General features: G+C 34.6%; 2 protein-coding genes and 1 pseudogene across 2 annotated transcripts; 1 reads left to right on the top strand and 2 right to left on the bottom strand.

The window, feature by feature from the left end:
• Positions 1–4,598: 4,598 nt before the first annotated feature.
• Positions 4,599–6,396, bottom strand: LOC120124415. The gene is made up of 3 exons (XM_039143099.1): positions 5,608–6,396; positions 4,695–5,001; positions 4,599–4,606 (listed from the first exon to the last, which is right to left on the bottom strand). The coding sequence occupies exons 1-3, from the start codon at positions 6,394–6,396 to the stop codon at positions 4,599–4,601; spliced, it is 1,104 nt and encodes a 367-aa protein (XP_038999030.1).
• Positions 6,397–8,982: 2,586 nt separating this feature from the next.
• Positions 8,983–11,420, top strand: LOC120124413 (NAC transcription factor 29-like). The gene is made up of 4 exons (XM_039143098.1): positions 8,983–8,997; positions 10,231–10,555; positions 10,625–10,914; positions 10,989–11,420. The coding sequence occupies exons 1-4, from the start codon at positions 8,983–8,985 to the stop codon at positions 11,418–11,420; spliced, it is 1,062 nt and encodes a 353-aa protein (XP_038999029.1).
• Positions 11,421–12,006: 586 nt separating this feature from the next.
• LOC120124412 lies at positions 12,007–12,596 on the bottom strand (annotated as a pseudogene).
• Positions 12,597–12,865: the final 269 nt, after the last annotated feature.

Below are 12,865 nucleotides of genomic sequence, written 5' to 3'. Positions count from 1 at the left end.
TTCAGTCAACATATTAACATCGTAGGCTAAGTTTGACTTGGTGCTTAACTAATATGTTTTTAGTAGTTATGAATCATTAGCTCCGAATATGATAATTGGTTATCGTACTAATCTATTCTTGTTTTGAACTCTCGGGGTGGTATGTTTGTAATTATCAAAGATAAGTCACGGTTGAATTGTAATAAGATCAAATTGTCAACGATTATTAATATTTGTTTATATCCATCACTTGTTCAAGTTGTTCTATTGTATTTAACCCTTTCCTTTTTATTATTAAGTGTTGAATTGAGATTTTGATATAATAATAAATTGTAAAATTAATTTTTAGATTTAATTGAATTTGTCAATAATTTATCAAAAATAATATGAAGTCTAAATTAACTTAAAAATTATGTTCTAAATGTTTTTCAATTTAATCAAACCTTTTAAAAAATTTACTCGATCTTTTTCACGTTTTAAAGTCGAGTTTCCAATGATTTTTAGCTCAAAGATCGATACTTTAGAAAAATATCGATCTTTTTGACCAAAGGATCGATACTCCATGGACAAATACCCTGGATTCCAGTAAGTTTTGGATCGATCCTTCAAGAAAAATGATTGATCCCTTCACCAAAAGGATTGATCCCTTGATGAAAAGGAGCTATCTCTTCCCCTAATGGATCAATCCATTTCTTGCAACAGTCGAATTATTTGGAACATAATCGATCCCTTATGCATAAAATGTTATTTTTTATTGTAGGTAATGACTATAATGATCCCCAACAGCTCTAAATGATTAGAATTGATGGAGAATGTATAAAATAAAGGTCAAAACACCCCCAAGGTAAACAAGAACCATATTGAACAATTATACCTACATCAAAGAAGTCTTTTGTGCTTAGTTTTTCAATATTTTCATTGTAACACACTTGTAAGTTTTATTGTTTAATTTGCTCAAGTGTGATTTGGGTGAGAGATTATTGTTCGCAAACACACTTACATTTGTGAGATTTTCTTTTAATTGCTAAATTAGTAATTTCTCTTGTGAAGAAAGTGTAAGCAAGGTTTTGGGTATAAACCTTAGCGTTGATCTGAGAAATCCTTAGTATGGATGTTAAGATAATGAATGTAGACTTGATTTAGAAGTCAAACTACTCTAAATTCTTCATGTAGAAGCTTTATTTTTGTGTCACTTCTACCGTTATTTTTAAAAGGTCAATTCACCTCCCTTTTAGCGTTTTTCGATTGTTCGTAAAAACTAACATTGGGTGATTAATCTAATATATTTTTTAAAATTTTAGGCAATATGTGGTCTAGTGTAATTAATCCACCTTCATTTTCTTAGACTCTTTTTTTTTTTACCTTTATTTGTAAAATCTAGCTTTTATATGCAATGGTAATGTATGCCCATATTTTTAGTTAGTTAAAAGGGAAGCTTCATTTAAATATTTAATATATTAAGAAATATTTTAGCATGCATATGATAACTTCAAATTAAAAGATAGTAAAGATATATTATCATATTAAAATACAAATATAATTTTTAAAAAGGCTACCAAGCTTCTGGTGGGCTGCTGCTGCCTGCTACCCTACGTGAAACGTATGAATAAAGCAATACAGATAATCTATATTATAAATTAATCGTGTTTTTTATTAATAAATTAAAAGATATATTATCATATTAAAATAAAAATATAAGTTTTAAAAAGGCTTATGATAGAATAAGATAATAACATCAATTTATTGATAGTTATGCATATCTAATATATGTATTGTGTCGCGCGAACGCGAATAAAGTGATATTGATAATAAAGAAATTGTTGTTGTTTCTTGAAGTTATGGGTTCGAGCATCATGAATATCATGTGTATGAGCATTTGAAGATATGTTATTTTGTACTTACTCCAGATTAATCATATATATATATATATATATATATATATTGTATTTATAAATAAATTAGTGATCTCAGTAGTAAAAGATAATAATATTTTTTTATAAAAGATTTAAATTCGAGTAATTATGTCTCTAGAATATGTATTGTAAATAAAAAAAGATTATAAACGTATATTATTTTGTAGTCAGATTAAACTATTAAAAAAGTTATACCATACCTGGAAAAAAATGAGAAATCTAATTTTCAAATGATAAATTATAACTAGAACTAAAAAATAAACTATAAAATTTAAATAAATAAATATCTTAATTAATATTAATAATATTTTTATGTACTTTTAATTAAAAATTTGAGAGAATGCCGGAGTTTTTATCCAAAAATCACCCTGGCAGGAATTAATTATCTGTCAGACACCGTTTTAGGAAATTTTACCGATCTAACACCCTTGCAGAAAGGCGGATCATCATTTGCGCATTACCGGAAACTGTTGGCTGCTGGGGATGCTCATTTGTGCAGCATGGCACCTTGGCCTGTGCCTACAGCATGTCAAGTCGATTCTACTAATGACTTTCTACGCAGCATCCACGACGGCCTGCATTGGAACCTCAGAAAGGCGCAGTCGTTCGACGGGCCTCGGGACACATAAGGTAATTTCCCAATCTTTTAAGCATGTGTAGACGGAATCTAACATAGACATGACATATGTTGCCAGTCATTGTAGGAAGGGGAAAAGATGTGTTTCCCCTGTAGGAAGGAAGCATTGTGTTTGTGGTGCTGCCGATGATACAACCAAAATTTTAGTCCAACACTAGAGAGTATCTTTGTATGTTTTAAATGTGATCAAAAGAGCAATTTCGCTTTCAAAATTTGTCAGAATGTAGTTTCCTGGAAATGTTTAAATGATCATTTTGGCTTAATGCTAAAACTAACTCCCAACATTTACTAAAATGGTCGTTTTGACCCCTATTATTCTTTTGGAGCATTTTAGCTTCTAACGTTTTGTTTTAGGAGAAAAAGGTCACTAACACTTGGCCGAATAGTCACTTTGGCAGGGCCGGTCCTGACATTTTAAGGGCCCTAGGCAAAATAAAATATAAGGGGCCCTAAAAAAATGGGTGCAAGCATGGTATAAAATATAAGGGCCCCTAGTGTATAGTGGAGCGGCCAGAAGCATGCCGTATTCAGAAACAGATTGAAAAATCAATGAAAATTGGAAAATAACTTGGGCCCCCTCCGTTGAATCCCGTTGAAATGTCAGAAACAAGCATGGTAAATCATAAGCTCGTTGAAATGGTAAATCATAAGTGTGTGAAACACATGTCAGGAGGCATGTTATATCATAAGAATGGCCCCCTCCAAACCTGGGCCCTAAGCGGTCGCCCCCCCCTCGCTTACCCTCAGGGTCGGGCCTGCACTTTGGCTCTTATTTGTTTTTTCTTTCCTATAACATTTCGACTTTCAATGCCTTATTTTAAGGTAAAAATATTCATATTTTGGAGCATTAAATGTTTATTAGCTAATGAATTTTATCCATATAGGGATTTTTTTGCCTCGAATGAAATGTTGAGACAAAATACTCCAAAAGCATAATAAAGACTAAAATAATAATTTTAGTAAATGTTGGATGTTAATTTCGATAATATGTCCATCAAATTTAGTCTCAGTGTTTACACAATATGTTAATTTGATGTGGTTTTAAAAATTTAATACATAATTTTGACCTGTAAATGTTAAAACTTAAAATTTTTATTTTAAAAAAAGAAGAAGATCAAATTAACATAATACGTAAATATTATTAGTAAAATTGATTTTAATTTCAGTTAAAATTAATATAATGCATTATTATCGCGTTGCTCTCTTTCGATATCTGACCATGATTAATTTTTTTTAGAGAGACCAATTTATCAAATTTCGAACTCAAGAGGGACCTAAGAGGTTCTTTTACCAGACTAAGACTACCCGTGCTAACAATGTACAAATTTCTTTTACATAAAAAGCCATGGGATTCTATTGTGCCAAATTGAAACTTAATGATTTCTTAAGGACTATAAAGCAAATTTTCCATTTTACCGACCATTCGGCTTTGGTATATCTATTGTGCCAGTGTGCGTCGCATGATTTCATCTATAAGGACACCTTCGATTACTCTAGAGTTCAACCCATATTTTACATGGTTAATGTGTATAATAAGACATTTATTTTACTTTAAAACAAGTTTCTAGAATAAATTAATTGTTTCTATAACTTTTTTTTTAAATTTTACATGTAAATTTTAAATACAAAATTAATTCATAATTTAAATTTATTTGTCCTCTCTTATAAAAATATATAATTATAAATTAAACTATCAGCATAGATTAATTTCTGTAACCGTATAGCATGTAAGATGAACAAGAGAACTAACATCACCCAACTATGCAATTACTTCACCCTTCCTACATTCCCTCAACTTGATGTTCATAATATTCGAGCCAGTCATATTCAAAACATTGCAGCATTCGATTTTTCCAGGCTGAAAAAAATGAAAAGAACAATATAAGAATGAATTCTATAGATAAATTTATGTCATTCGTGTCCGATACGAACCTGCTTGCGAACAGTTGCATTCGAAAAGACTCGAATTCTTTTGATGCCGCCGGCGGTATGGTTTCCGGAGAACAAACAAGTTCCTAACTGACGCGGAGCTCGTCGTTTATACGTAGAGAGGACCAGCGAATCCCCTTTCAATCTCCTGACATGTTCCATGAAGAACACATGTGGAGCTTGGCATGGATCTTTTGTGACGGGCCTGGTGTTGAACATGAACAACGGGGGCGGACCCTTTTTCCAGGGCTTGAATGTCTCGAGGGGTTTCTTCAGAATGCTCCGAGGAATGATGCTCTCGTATATGTGAGCCGAGTAACCCCAGGAGATGGAGATGGACCAGTTGTTGCGCCTGTCGTAGCATATTGTTTGCTGTGCTAGCCGTGATTGATCGACTCTGGCTGCTTGCATCAGGTGTTTGACCGCGTTGGTTCGGTTCTTGTTGGGGAAGATTGGGTCTATGTTGCCGAAATGGTGAAGCGTGATGATTGGTGTCGGCGGATGAGCTGACAACATGCCCGATATGTCACCCAGAAGATCAATCTGCACTTTCTCATATCATATTAAGAAATTAGAGATAATGAGATTCAATGCATATTATTGACATGGTACATATCACGTCATCACCTTAAATGATATAAGACGTGATACGTTAACAATTAAGCACATATGAAAATGTCACGTCAATAATATGTATTGATCGATAATTAACTAACGGTTTCTATTCAAATATTTTAATCAAAAATTAAAAATATTAAGGGTTAAAATACTTAAAAGAAAGAATATAAACTAAGATGACCATTTAGATAAATGATGAGAATTACAATGATATAATATTATCATGTGTCCAAAGTGATGACGTGATATTGTCATATGTTTAAAGTGATTATGTTATATTGTCATGTGTTCAAAATAATGATATAGAATATATCATATCATTAGTTTGGACATATAAAATTTCTCACGTTAGTAATAAATATTGATTTTTGGTCAAGTGCTTATTAGAGAAAATTTAATCTTAAAATAAAATATTCGGGTCAAAATATTTAAAAAATAAAGATTAAAGTGATTATTTTATGAAAGGTTAGGATATAATGTTACTTTATAAGATACTCTAAAATTTGGACCGACTAACAGAAGTGTAATTACCTGATGAACACCACGTTCAATAGTAAGAGAAATCCCCAAGTCAAATAAACAAGAGGATGTCAAATGGTCACTGGTATGGCTGAACGGGTATCTTTCCAGGCAATCATTCATCAATGGGGCAAGTTGTTGCACCAGTGAATAGCTCAGAGCATATCCGGCACCACCGTACGCCATGTCGTATGCGAAAAGGAAGTTCGATATGACCGACTCTGAATACATCCCTATATAATAATGCTTGGTATGATCATATTTCGCCAACGTCTCAATTAAATTCTCTAGAAAAAAGACAGTGTCATCGTCGGCCATCACGAACCACCTCACCCCCTGGTTATCCCCAAGGTTAAATGAGTCGAGAACGGATCGAAAAATCCGGGCCTCGATCGGATTTGCGAGCTTCCGGTACACCGGCAGCTTCGTGGCATCCGAATTGATCTTATAAGGTGGAGAAGTTTTGGGCCAAGGGAGGAACTGTTTAGGCGGACGTGAGTCCATGAAGATGTCCCCCCTTGTTTTGTTCGGCCTCCACCAGGATTCGGTGTAGGGTCTTCTCGTCGGCCATGTTTCAGTGCAGCCGACGAGAACAAACTTAACGTGACTGAGGTCGGTCGGATGATGCAAAGGCTCGACATTTGTGTTCGGCTGCTTCATATCCATCCGCTTCGAAACATCGATCGAGTCTTTGCTTCGAGGGTTATACAAGAACTTGTACAAGATCAAGAGAACCAGACCCGAAAGAGCAGATAATTTGGCCAAGTCCAGGAAAGAACGGCTACGAAATCTGTGTTTCATCTGTGCTGTTTAATATGAACGCATTGAATGAAAATGTTTCGACTTTGTTCTTTTGTTAAAGTTCCACTAACAGAGAGCCAACATGAACCGAATGGAGAAGAAAGGGTGTGTTTTTGCTGTTGGGTTTTTGTGTTTGGGAATTTGGTTTGGATTTTTGAAGTTCATTTGACGTCGGTCGGTCATGTGCGTGTGCAGTGTTTTGCGCATTTGGTGTGGTGAAAAACCGAGGCAGATTTTTGCACGTTGAAATTTGATTGTCCGAATCATTCCCACGTGCTTTATTAATAGCGTTTCAAAAGGATTGCTTCTCTTCCATAACGTTTTTGCCCCCCAAATTCAGGATCAACACATGGTTTGGCTAAATCGGTTTCGATTTAAAAGAATATATTTTCGAAAAAAATAGAGTTGTCATCGATTATTTTGTTTTAGTATCGACAAGCTTGATCATTTTATTGCAGCTCTATTCTCTCTGTGCTATGTAATACTCCACTAGACACTAGCTAGTCAAGTTGCAGCTCAGGCTCCAAAGCTCTTATAAATGTGAAGTTGCAGTTCAGAAAACGGTGGTAAGATCAACGACCGAGGCCGAGTATCGGAGTATTCTTCCACGCTCGATAAAAACACGTTGAGCTCGATATGTGCTTTATTCAAAAAGAGGTGGCCAACAAAACTCAAGTAAACTATGTTCCAGCCTCACACCACCAAGTTGTAGTTGGTCTTACTAAACCCCTAACAAAGCTTCCAACGATTTGTTTCGAGTTTAGACAGAATGTTCTGGCTGACAGGGATGGGCCGAGGGGAGTGCTAGGGGTGCGGTCATCCAACTTTTAGCATGCTTTTATTTTGGTAACCCAACTTTTGAAACTTACAATACAATCATCTAACTTTTAGGTAGCGTTTGGTTCGCTGTAATCTCTTGGAATTATGGGGAATTGAAATCTAATTCCACCACTTTCCCATGTTTGGTTCAAGTTTTCAAATGGGGAATTGGAATGCAATTCCATCAAGGGAGGAAAAGTAAATTTCATCCATAACATGATGGAATTGAAATCCTTTGGAGGAGGGAATGTGAAATTTGACTATACTACACTCATCAATCTTTTGGTATTCGAGTCAGATTTTTTTAAAAAAAATCGGGTTCGGGTCGAGTTGGGTTTTGTTAAGTTTGATATTCGGTTCGGGTCAGTTTTTTAAAAAAAGAATTCAGGATCGGGTAGGATTTTTTAAAAAAAATTTGGGGTCGGGTCTAGTTTTTTTAAGTTTGATATTCGGGTCGGGTCGGATTTTTTTAAGTGTGATATTCGGGTCATGTTCGGGTTTAGGGTAAAAATACCCGACTTGACCCAAAAAAATATATAATTTTACCTTATATATTTAGAAATAATTACAATAATATCTTTCTATATATAATTTTTTCAATTAAGTCATTATTTTTATTGAATAAAAATAATTTTTTTATTATTTCAGGTCGGGTCGGGTTTCTAATTTATATATTCGGGTCGGGTCGGGTGAAACTTTATTTTGGTCGGGTCTCGGGTGGAGGTTCCCTTGTTCTCGAGTCGGGTCGGGTGGAGGTTCCCTTGTTCTCGAGTCGGGTCGGGTGGACCAAAAACCTGACCAAACCCGATGTCATCCATAATTGGGATGATTTTAACTTATAATATTTATTAGTATGATTTTTATAATTTTTTGAAATGAATAATCAATCAATAAATTGAAAAATTAATATTTTTAAAATTTTTATAATATATCGTTACATGTAAGTTATAAAACAAATTAAAATTAAGCAAAAAAAAATAAGAATGGCAATTCTGTCATTTTACATTAATGAAATCAATTTCATCTGACATGTCTGCGAACCAAACAGAATATGAAATTAGACTCCAATTCAATTTCCTGCCAACCAAACAGGTTTCAGATTCAGATTCTAATTACTTCACATATTCTAATTTCCTCATAAACATTCTATCGAACCAAACGCATTGTTTGTCGTAAGATCCCTTGCTGACTTGACAATGAACCTCCCGCTAACCCTATCCTTTTCATCTCCTTCCTCCTCCTCCTTCCTTCTCCTCCTTCCTCCTTCCTCCATCCTCCATCCTCCATCCTCCATCCTCCATCCTCCAAATAAAGCCAAGTCACCTATCTAGAATCTCAAAACCAATCTAATAAGGCAATGAAAGTCGAAGTCGTGAAAAATGATCAACTAAACTCTAGCTACTTTACTGATACAACCCATTAAAGAATCAACCCAGCAAGGAATATTACCCAAACAAACCCATGATTCCACAAACACAAGTTTAAATTAAACTAAAAACTCAAAAATATAACACACAAAAATATATTAACATGATATAAAGTTAGAATATTTATTTCATAATAAACCAATATAATCAATTTCTTACACTCAACTTACAACAGTAAATGAATATCAGAGAAGTCAAAAAACGGGGGGAATGCTTACTTTGTCATGTTTTTTCAATTTAGAGAAGGTATCAGAAAGACCAAGAGTTGGAACAGTGGTTACTATAGCCATTGGAGTGAATCTCGTAGTTGATACAAAGGCTTTTCCAGAGGGAAACCGTGATGGAAGAGGGGGGGGTATTGTGATTCTTTAGGAGAAAACTTAAGTCGAATTAGGGAGACCCTAAAACCACAAAGGATCTCCATCTTTGATGAATCAAGAGCTTCCCGTTATAAGAAAGTTCGACACATCTTCTTGCGAGATCATACCATTCGTTTACAGTGACCAAGATGGAAGAAAAATCACAGCTTGAACCAGAGGTGTCAATGACCATCAACCCAGAACTCAACTCCTCAGCTGCTTTCGAATAACTTGTCATTTAACATTGAAAACTTTGATAGAATGAGACAGAGAAATCAAAGAAGATTTATCCTCCGTAATTTGCTTTGTTTTCTCTTCTTCACCCATTTTGCTGTTCTACTCACCAGTACTAAAAAAACTCCATTTTACTTTTGATGTATATTTGATGTCAAAGTGTGCTAACGTGGGTTAAGGGTGCCAAATCAACTATCCTAACGTGATACATCAGACTGTCATTATTCGGTAACGATCGTTCACGGTTGAATCACCATTTTATCGTTTAAAATGTGATACTTGGGAACACAAGATACTGGAAAAGGGTTAACAAAATAAGGGCCTAACTTTTAAATCAACCAAGTTATATTCTTGAACTAATTTCCTGAAACCAGGCCTCTTTAAGCAGTAAATGGGCTAAGGTATATGAGCTACGAGCAATGGTTTTTTTTTTTTACCTTGTTTAAATATAATAAAATGGGGTTTTTTACCTTGTTTTTTTTTAGAATTTTATAAGTTCAAGTTCGTTCCTGAAATTTTTAAAATTTCAAAATAAAATTTTGAGGATTTAATTTATTAAATTATTTTAAATTAAAATAAAATTAATTGAAATGAGTAAATATAGATGATTAGATGTATTATTATTAGAAAATTATCTGATATTCAAAATAAAATCATCTCATAATCTAATAACAAATAAAACAGTTTAACTATTTATATAACCGTGTGATATTAGATTTTGGGGAAAAAAACTTTTAAATCTTTTTGATAAGATAATGATAATATTTAAAAAAATAAAGATATTTTTTGAGATAAATTAAAACGAACAAATCAGATTAAATATTTATTATAGGATAAATTAAAACAAACAAATCAAATTATATATTTATTTTTTTAAAAAACTATATATATTTGTTAGTAAACAGAGTTATGTACATTTTGATTTCACATAGAATTCTCAGTCTCATTTATATATTTTTGCTTGTTTTTCACATGTTTTCTTTCTTGGTAAACAGAGTATTGAAATTAAGCAGAAACCCAAGTCTTGTAACATCAAACAATCACCTATGGACATCCCACCTCCGTCTCTCCACCATGCACCCCCCGACCGCGGCCTAGTCATTGTCGAGGCGTTGGAGGAAGATGAACCGAACATGAACGTTAACGGCAACAATGCCGACGATCGCTATCTCGATTCGTTTCCTCCGGGATTTCGATTTTGTCCTCTCGACGAAGAGCTCGTTCTTCATTACTTGAAGAACAAAGTCATGGATTTACCTCTGCCTCCGAACAGGATCACGGAAGTTAATTTATATAGTTATAATCCTGAAAAACTTGCAGGTATTATCATGATATTAAATCACTCCATCGAAAATAATTAATCTGATTGTTTTATACATTGTCAATTAGAAAAACACAAGCAATATGGAGAAAAAGAATGGTATTTTTTCACTCCTAGAGATAAAAAATATCGGAACGGAACACGACCTAATCGTGCGGCCGATAACGGATACTGGAAGGCCACCGGTGCAGATAAGGGAGTTCGATCCGACGATAAAATAATCGGCTACCGGAAGGCATTGGTCTTTTACGAAGGAAGACCTCCCAAAGGTACAAAGACCTCTTGGATAATGCATGAGTATAGAGTTAACGATCCTCCTTCGCCCAGTAAAGAAAGGGCAGGTTACAGTGCGATGAGGGTATTAATCTAAATTTCCCAAAACTTATATTTTCTAAATTTTTCTTATTGATCGACATTTTTCTAGTTTTGCAGCTGGATGATTGGGTTCTATGCCGGATCTACAAAAAACAGGAGAAACCAAGAAAAACACAAGCGAAAGACGATGAGACGAACCTGTCGATTCAGAATCCTGAAGTTCCGAACGAAGAGATGATCGATTCGGACGACGTTATCGATTACAACGATTATTTCAACACGGGAAGCTTCGTGAACCAATCTTTGGCCGACGAATCCTTTAGCGATTTACAGAATGTTTTCGACAGGCAGTTTTCGTCGCAGTTTCCGACGTGGTATCTGAATGACGATGGGATGGAGCAGCAAGATCTTTGGAGCAGCGTTGGGAATTTGGAACCACCTGTACCATTGAATATGTATGTTCAGCCATTGGTGAATTTGGATTTGTCAGCTCAAAATAATCATATATCAGATGAAGATGCTGATTCTAAGAATGTGGATTGGAATTAGTGTTAGTCAAGTTTAGGGATTAAGGTATAAGGTTATTTGATTCGTTCGGAGTTCGATTTTATATTTTTATTGGAGACTTTTTGTTTTGTGTTCGATTTACGATCCACTTTGAAGTTAATACGAAGACGATTTTTTATTTGGATTTCCTTCTTTTATTTGACGTCGTATACCAAAATGATTTTAACTTTTTAATAATATTTTTATTTTTTGATATCATATATCTTACTCGATTTCTTTTAAATTTTGAACCTCTAAACTCATTTTTACGGTAATTCAATAGGTGATTGACATTTTATTTTATTGTAGTATCCAAGACCATTAAATCATCGTTACGTTATACACGAACATCTTTCAATTAGTCAATACAATTTATCTATCAATAAAATTACGTGGTCCTGATATCGTTAATTTATAAAAAAATTTACTGCATTGTCTTCTACAACAATTTTTTTTTTTGTTTATTTGCTGCCACATAAACAAGTTTTACTTTGCATTTTTACCCCCCAAATACTCAACTTTTTATGATTTAATCCTTTTCGTTTTGACATCCCAACATAAAATTCTTGACTTTGATCCTGCTGAAAACTCAAAAACCTGCATACAGGTCCTGATCAAATTTATACATTTGAGTAATACAAGGAGCAGCATTCATTTCATTTCCTTCACAGCCAAAATCACTAATTCCGGGGACCAAAAATGGCCGGTAATTGCTCGACTCGACCACAGCCTGCAGCAAATCAGCTCGTCTCCCGACGTTTCTCTTCAGCTCCCGGAGCGCATTTTTTAACTGTCGGAGCTCACTCAACCTGAGTTCGTCGACCGGGGCTTGCCACCACCATTGCCTTCGACCAGCTTCCCTTACTTCATCGAGTGCTTCCCCATTCCATTTTTCAACTTCCAACATCTCGACAAGCTGTGCTAGATGTGCATTAAGCTCACGGATGTTAACATCAGGACAAGCTTCGATAACGTTACGATGCGCGTTAATGTTATGAACCGAAGGGTCTGGAGCGAGAAACCGATCGACGATGGACTCGACGTAAGCGTGAAAAGCTCATTGGCTTTTTCAAAAAGCCCCGCACGACGTTTAGAAAAGGTCACCTGCAGATTACTCTTCTTCACTATCTTCTTCATTTCGATCTTCCGGCCACCTCGGATCGAGCTGTTCTTCACCATTGTTGAAGATAAATGTGTCTTGAAACTCTAAGAAGAATGTGTGGGGGTATTTATACAGAGGTGTTGCATTTGTTTCTTGAATTAAAACCAAAGATTTGGAATTGATCAAGAATCAGATAACCAATTTTGAATGTGTGGGGGTATTATATTTATACAAAGCCCTTTAGTCTATTAGATTATAAAAAAAAGGGTATACTACGCATTTAGTATATAAACTATTAGTTTTGGTCTATTTTAGTACCTGACTTTTAATTTGTTCAAAATCATAC

This window comes from Hibiscus syriacus, unplaced genomic scaffold, assembly GCF_006381635.1.
Source record: "Hibiscus syriacus cultivar Baekdansim isolate YM2019G1 unplaced genomic scaffold, ASM638163v2 tig00110418_pilon, whole genome shotgun sequence".
Taxonomy (NCBI): domain Eukaryota; kingdom Viridiplantae; phylum Streptophyta; class Magnoliopsida; order Malvales; family Malvaceae; genus Hibiscus; species Hibiscus syriacus.
Note: the sequence above shows the minus strand (reverse complement) of the source record. Positions and strands in the feature narration are given on the sequence as shown.